At 44.9% G+C, this 8,238-nt stretch overlaps 1 protein-coding gene across 1 annotated transcript; it reads right to left on the reverse strand.

Annotated features, from left to right (window-relative positions):
• Window positions 1-4,473: 4,473 nt before the first annotated feature.
• Window positions 4,474-7,590, reverse strand: FZD10 (frizzled class receptor 10). Its single transcript, XM_083150512.1, has one exon. It carries the CDS (start codon window positions 7,180-7,182, stop codon window positions 5,395-5,397), a length of 1,788 nt encoding a protein of 595 aa, XP_083006638.1. The 5' UTR covers window positions 7,183-7,590; the 3' UTR covers window positions 4,474-5,394.
• Between the last annotated feature and the right edge of the window lie 648 nt (window positions 7,591-8,238).

Below are 8,238 nucleotides of genomic sequence, written 5' to 3' on the forward strand. Positions count from 1 at the left end.
GTGATAAACCACCAACCCATCAGCTCCTACCTGTCATTTTTCAAACAGCCTGTGACATGGCAGTTAGCAGCTGATTGGCTGGTGGTTTATATCTCTCTATTTTAGCACTTTTCAAGCTTAGTACATCTGGCCCTAAGCTACATGCTTATATAGATGACAGAGGAAATTGCCAGCAACCCACAGGAACGCTCATTTTTACAATATAGTGCGTACACATGTACAATAGAACAAATTTGTTGAAATGAATGGTCAGCAATATCTTTAGAAACGTTATCTAGTGTGTACCCAGCTTTAGTGTTCTCTTACACTTTAGTCAGCAGTGCTCAACATATGGCCATCCAGATCCTCATCCAGATCCTATGGGGCCACACATCTCAGCATGCCCTGCCACCGTTTCTCTATGGCAGGGTGCTCGGATATATAGTTCCAAATCAGCTGGAGGCATGCACTGCTAGCCTATATAATATGTATTTATATTGTTAGAGGACTGTAAAGCCCCATACACACTAGATGAGAAATGATAAGATATTTCCCAGAAGGGCCCTTTTGAGCGATATCATTTAAAAAAGTATGTACACTGAATATTGTTAGGGACCCCCTCCTTTTCTGCTAACCATGCAGGTCTATTTTGGCTATACCCACATGTCCGGGTGGCCCCAGTGACGTCACTGAACATATCGTTTAACAATATCGTTCCGTGTCTACACTCAATAATGTTTGACCAGTGGCACTGTCCATATAGTTTACTATAACTTCTACGTTAATCATCCATGTGCAAAATCTGTATTATTAGCGCTGAGTTACCACTAACCTGTTGCGGAGTTATACTTATAGCTCCAGCATATTCCTTTGCAATGTATAATATGAGTTTAGTATATTGGGTTGACTCTGTCTAGGTCAACCACAAAACACATGAACAAGGTTGACACTTGGAAAATGGTCGACACAAACAATAAGTTGAGATGGAAAGTTTTTACATTGAAAGGTCGACTTGAGTTTTTTTACTTTTTTTGGGGTCAATTTCGACACCTGAGCATATTACCCCCAATTAATGTAGCGGGTTCCCATGTATTGCTTGCCATGCTTCGGGCCAGGTACCTTGTTCTGCTATCACTGCACTTGGAACACTATAACGATCCCAATCAGCATCCATGTGGATGGAAATGTATGAAAAAGTTCAAAAATAAAACTTGTTACCAAAAAGCCATGTCGACCTTTTTGTGTGTCGTCCATAATCATGTAAACATTTTGCTTCTACCGACCTTTTGATCATTTCTACCATATTGTATGTCAACCAATTACCTGTCAGCCATCCGGATACCGTATAATATCATAAACATGTGAAAAATAGTTTCTCAGGCCGGCCTCACAAATATTCCAAAATTCTAAATGATTGTGTAAAATAAGGAAAAGATTTAAACTGGGGTGCAAGAATGGTTTTGTTTTTCGTCACAAACAATGATTACTTATCCTGAGATGACATGGTATATGTCTTGTACTTTTTTTGCGTCTATTCTTTAAACCGGCTTTGCTGTGAAATACATTGAGTATTCAGTTGCAGACATTACAAAACTAGCACACATGTTCACTGCATTGTGAATAAAATAACAAGTGGAAAAAACAAATGTGGATCTTGGATGAATATACTTTGCTCTTAACTTTCCTCCAGAGCAAAACGTTCTACAGTATATAGTTGCAGCTATTTGGCAGACACTAAAGGAAGCATATAACACTTCGTTAGCAGCACATATGGTAATTAGCATTTCTCCAATAAATACAGTCACCAGAATTTGTCGTGTGTGTGTGTATAAATAAAGAGAAGGTCTCCTGGATGGAAACACATAATTCTGTGTTGAGTCTCTTGCACCTCACTAGTTCCACTCCAACCTCCCACAATGCCTGTGTGAGGTGTATTTCATGGAAACTGTAAAGCCCCATACACACTAGATGAGAAATGATAAGATATATCCCAGAAGGGCCCTTTTGAGCGATATCATTTAAAAAAGTATGTACACTGAATATTGTTAGGGACCCCCTCCTTTTCTGCTAACCATGCAGGTCTATTTCCATGGGTAAATGCAAATAACAATAGAAGTACCTGAGATTTACAAACTTTTAAGCACTTACAGTATGGCTGCTCACTGCACATTCAAAGACAAAATTGTTCAGTCTGCTACTGACACCACTATGGCTTCTTGTACCCTATAGCTGGTCAACCAGTTTACTTTTTTCTATTTGTTAAGTGGTAAATGTCCCGAAAATGTGGGAGATGTTTTAATGCTTCATCTATGGAAACTCATTTGTTTCTGACACACACACACACAAACAAACACATATACATGCAAACAAACAAATACACCTGACTATTTAATGGGCCCATACACAGTGCGATGATTGCACGCATTATGTGCTGGATCGCATCGCAACGCATGCAATTTGCCTGCGATGCGATCAGAGGGCAGTACAAAAAAGTATGTACAACACATACTTTTTTGTACTGTGCGATGAGATACCCGCAGGAGCGTGCATCGCATTGCACGGTGAAAACGCACTGTGTATGGGCACCTTTAGATTGATACATTTAACAGAAAAAAGTTGCCTTTGCTTTGTTCAACAAGTTACTGTTAACAAAAGAACCTCCAATTTTCCTCCATGGAATTGTATCTATATTTTCTGACATGCCACTACAGGTACTTCCATAAGGTATTGCAAGTAGATAAGCAAATGTATTTGTCTTACAATTAACAAAGGGTCTGTTTGCTTGAGCCATTGTCTAGCAAATCATACAAAGCACTCTAGAGTACATAGACAATGTTAATATACAGTAGTATTTTGGATTTTGACCATGCTGTTATAGCTCTGTATAATGAAATGTAACTACTGTATAGTGAACCTTTCTGGTTTTCACCCAAAGAAGTAGTAAAGTACATTGTATAATTACCAAAAGTACTGTAGTCAGCTATAATAGACTACAGATATGTCATTTCGAAAAAAAAATAGATATGTATATGAAAATTAATGAAATAATTGATATTGCCTATACAGAAAGACTAATAAAACAAATATATAGGGCAGTATTTATCAAAAGCTCATAGTTACACTTTTGAGAGATAAACCACCAACTAATTATCTGTCGTGTTTTAAACACAGCCTGCAAATGATAAGGCAAAAGATGTTGGCTGGTACTTTACCTCTCACAATGTTATCTCTCTCAGCTTGGATAGTCTGCTTTTTTTTAAGTTCCTAGAACTTAGTAAAAATGTATTTTGCTGAGCAGTCATATCTACTATTTACATAGTGAATATACACAAAAATACTAGTTTGCTATCTGCTTAGATTGCTGGTTGTCTGTAATTTAGTGGCAGGGCTGGGATTTGTAGTTCTAAAACAGCTGGAAGGCCACTGATTTCCTAAGCCTGCTTTAGAGGATGTAACAAATAGGATATAGTAGCCCAGATATAAGTGTCTGTGCTTATTTAGAAACGTGTCTTTGAACATTTCAGGCTTAGGGAAATACCCTTCTATCCATCCACCGGGATGAGCTGTAACAGGATTATCTGTTGGAACTTCCAGCGCTGCACACAAAACACTTTTTTCTTCCCTTTTAAGATCTAACAAACTGAATGCATTCATTAGCCTCATACATTAGAATGGGGGAGGGCCCCAATACATGTAGTTCCCCCAGCACTTTGGCGACAGGTTAAATGATCTGCATTGATAGTCCCTAGGCTAGGCAAGTCACTGCAAACCTGCTTGTGAAAAGTGCCACTCCCAAGTACTACTAGTAAAAGCACAGACCACAGTGTGCCAAGTCCAATGACTGTACCCCATAATAGTCATTTATGCTTAAGGGATTTAAAAACATACTAATATAAATAAATAAAAGGTTTTTGTAGTTACAGCTTTACATCTACATAAGCAAACTTATTTTTCTGTTAAGCATCTGATGCTGAATTTAGATAAGATCTGTTACATGTGGTACTGATAGAAGGAGATTGTTAACGATCCAGCACTCAAAGAGAATTCAGTAGCTGACCAAAATGTTGCAGTGGATTGTTCTTTCTTTCTTTGCTATTTAAATGAAACGCTGTTTCGTTTGAAAGCCAATTGTTGTGTTACACACCACAGAACAGATTATTCATCTCTCTGTAATACACTGGAGATATCCTTTGAAGAGACTTCACAGTTTAGAAAGTCATCCAAATCTCAGGTTTGTGATCTGCAGACTTTGAAAGCAGATACAATATAGCGAGAGATAAAATTAAGTATTTAAAAGCCTATCTATCCATATCATGTGGTAGCAGTCTTTAAAGTGCACCGGGCATATTGTCATTTCAATTCACCTTTAACCTATTTGATGCAAAATAAAGAACCACAGTTAAAGTCAGTGGAGACACCATTTTGTCAGAGTACATCAACATAATCATGTAGGGACACTATGAACCATAACATTCAGCTGAGGAATTCACACACTTCTCAAACTAAAGAACATTATTTTATTTGATTTTTTTTTAATAAAATAGAAGAGCAGGAAAAATAATTGTATGTTACAAATATATATATATATTTATGTAAATATGTACAGCAAAAAAACAACTGTGTGTGTGTGTGTTGCACACAGCAAAGAGCGACACAATATACAAAGTTTCCCTTTTCAGTATCTAGTGCTTTTTGATCTATTCATGGCTAGAATTTGTTTCACAATAGAAAGAGTCAATAAGCCCTTTGAATTGATCCATCTCTCTTTTTAACCAAACAGTCCCATCTTGTATAACATTTGGCTTGATTTCCATTAAAAAGCCACAGGCTAGGACTAAAAGACTTCCGAGGGATGGACCTCTCAGTTCTTTTGTCAAGGATCCTCTTTTGTTGTCCTGCTTGAAGAAACCTACATGTTACTCGTTTTAAGTAGTGGGGGGAAAAATAAATATTGCACTTTATTTCCCAGTGACAGGACAGGACTGGCTTTCCAGAGCTACACAGTCCTATGGAAGGAAAACGTATTATTTTACTCAGTGGGACTGATGTAAGAAAAATATTGTATGTATTTAATTTGTATTTTCAAGCATTTCAGTAGTTATTGGTAGAGTTCCCAGAACTAATTATTTTCTCTGAGATGACTGTACTGGGCTATCCAGTAGTTAATGCAACTGTTAAACTAAAACATCATCGCTAAACATTTTTCTACATCTGGTCAAACAAATTAGTAATGTAAGTGGGCATTTCATGGAAAGTCCTGACAGAGCTCCACTGAATAAATGCAGCTCAAGTTCTCCTAATGTCATTGCTGTACAGTGATCATGTTCCCTTGGCTTGCTCCATCCTGCTGATTAAGAAAACAAGTTTATATAGGGATTTCTGCTAGACTGTGCAGTCTCAGAGAAGACCCCCCCCTCATACACAGGTGGGAGGCTGCAGGGCTGATTCATACTTTCCATGGTGAAGTTTTTGAGGGTGTTTTTTTTGGTAGATCCCTGTGCTGGTGATGACACTGGCAGGTTTCCTTCTGCTTCTCTTCTTAAAGCTCTTGCTGAAAACATTCTGCCAGGACTGTAATGTTTTAGAGGTCCATATCCACATCCCACTGGTGATGCCTACAATGAGCAACATAAATATCTTTACCATGAATATTTCCACAGCTGGAATGGAGTTGGCCATTGTACAATCCAGGGTCTTGGTCTGACTGTTCACTTTACACTTGTCCTGAGTGGCCAGGACCTTCCAGTAGTCCATGTTGAGTCTCTCATAGAAGTAGCATGCAATGACACAGGTGGCAGGGACGGTGTACAGCACCGAGAACACCCCAATGCGGACCATCAGCTTTTCCAGCTTGTCAGTGTTCTCCCCTCCCGTCTTCATCACTTTCCTGATGTGGAATAGAGCCACGAAGCCGGAGAGGATGAAGGATGTGCCTATGATGAGGTAGCAAGCCAGGGGGATGAGCACAAAGCCGGTCAGGGCATTGACATCCATGCTGCCCACATAGCACAGGCCGGTCAGCTCGTCCCCGGCCACCCTTCTCATCACCAGGATGATGATGGTCTTGATCGCCGGGATGGCCCATGCCGCCAGGTGGAAGTAGCTGCTGTTGGCCTCGATGGCTTCGTGGCCCCACTTCTTGCCAGCGGCCAGGAACCAGGTGAGGGTGAGCACCAGCCACCACAGCGAGCTGGCCATGCCGAAGTAGTAGAGGATGAGGAAGACGATGGTGCAGCCGGTGCTCTCCAGCCCCTCCTGGATGACATACAGCTGCCCGCTGTCCCGATCGCAGGCGATACTGTCCGCTCCGGCGAACAGGCGGATGATGTACCCAGCGGAGTAGACGCAGTAGCACATGGACAAGAAGATGATGGGCCGCTCAGGGTAGCGGAAGCGCTGCGGGTCTATGAGGAAGGTGAGCACGGTGAAGGCGCTGGAGAAGAAGCAGACGATGGACCAGACGGCGATCCAGATGAAGGAGAACTCCTTGTCCGCCCGGCTCCAGTACACGTCCACCCCGGCGGCGCAGAGCGGGGCGCAGGACGCGCTCTTCTCCACGTGGTGGAACTTGCCCGAGTTCTCGCACAGCGCAGCCCGCACCCCCGGCCCGTCCCTGGGCGGCGGAGGGGGAGGCTGCTGCGGGTCGTGGCCGCCGCCGGGTCTGTGCGGCCGGAAGATGGGGGGCAGGATGCTGGACCCCCGGGGCGCCTCGTCTGAGCCGTTGTTGGGCGCCTCCATGCACAGGTAGTTGGGGTCGTTCTTGTTGGGCAGCTTCGCGCAGTCCAGCGAGTCCGGCCACCTGAAGTTGAACTGCTCCATGATGGGGGAGCAGCGGTGGCGGGCCTGCTCGCACATCACCCGGCAGGCGGGGATCGGGGTGGACACCTGCTCCGTGCACATGGGCGCGTACAGGGAGCAGAGGAAGAAGCGCAGGTGCCCGTGGCAGCCGTACTCCACCAGCGGCGCGAACTCGTGCAGCTGGATGGCCGCCTCCCGCTGGTTCTCGTGTCCCATCAGGTTGGGCATCCTGGTCATGTTGTAGCCGATGTCCCGGCACATGGGGATGTCTATGGCCTGGCAGCGGCCGTCCCCGCCCCGCTCTGCGTCTATGGAGCTGATCCCGGAGCACAGGCGCGGCAGCAGCAGCAGCAGCAACCCCAGCACCGGCAGCGGGGAGAGGGGGAGCGGGGCTGCGGTGGCCATGCCCGGAGCTGCCAGCGGGGACAGCGTCACTGCATATGTGCTCACAGGGGAAGTGTCGGGCTCAGTGCTGCAGGAGTGGGGCAGCGATCAGAGTCATGACCGGGGGCAGCCGCCTGTGCTGGAGCGATGTGCCGACTCTGCTTGTCTCTCTCTCTTCCTCCGCACTGATGCTGCTGCTGCCCGTGCCCGGCTCTCCTCCTCCTCCTCCTCACTGCTCTCTCCGCAGCCGGAGCAGCTGTTTGGGGGCTGTGTCCCGGGGTAAGGAGTGAGACCCGCCCCGCACACGGCGCCTGCTTTGCATGAGAAAGGTGACGCTGTAGCAGTAGCAGCACTCCGGCACAGGACCCTATGCACAGAGCGGCGGTCCCACCTCCTCCCCCTCCCCTCTCCTGCCGGGGAAGTTCCCAAAGTGTCTGCAAAGTGATCTCTCCCAAGTGCAGCAGGTAGGAAGTGAGGGAGTGGCAGGTGACAGTGAGGGAGGGGGCAGGTGACAGCGAGGGAGGGGGCAGGTGACAGCGAGGGAGTGGGGCAGGTGACAATGAGGGAGGGGGCAGGTAGCAGGCTCACGCATCCCGCTGTTAGTAAACACAACCCTGGGCTTTTGAACCTGTGTATTGTGTACTTGTTTACTGCCGTAGAACACAGAGATCTGCACTTTATGGCCACTTGTAGAACTGGCTTCAAGGGCAATACATTTTAATTGTTTCCGAATCAGCCCTCACTCAGCATAACTATTGTATCTGGCAGCTTTGATACTGAGAGCTGAGGCATGAGAAGAGTTAATGCAGGGTCACAGATACATATATTCCATGGGTAGCTGACACTCCTAGTTATTCATATTATCTTACTTTCTTTGTCCCATGACACAGAACCAACCTTTCCAGGACACAAAGAAGTGTGCATTGCATAGGAGCCAGCAGGGCACATTCTGGGAGAGAGGTTTAATTGCCCTACTGACCCAGTCTCGGAAGGTGGCATCATCTATCACATATTATCTATAGAAAAGCCACAGTTGCAGTTTCTCAGCCCCCCAGCGCACATTGAATTTCTCTGCCA

This window comes from Crinia signifera, chromosome 1 (assembly GCF_055691185.1).
Source record: "Crinia signifera chromosome 1, ASM5569118v1, whole genome shotgun sequence".
Taxonomy (NCBI): domain Eukaryota; kingdom Metazoa; phylum Chordata; class Amphibia; order Anura; family Myobatrachidae; genus Crinia; species Crinia signifera.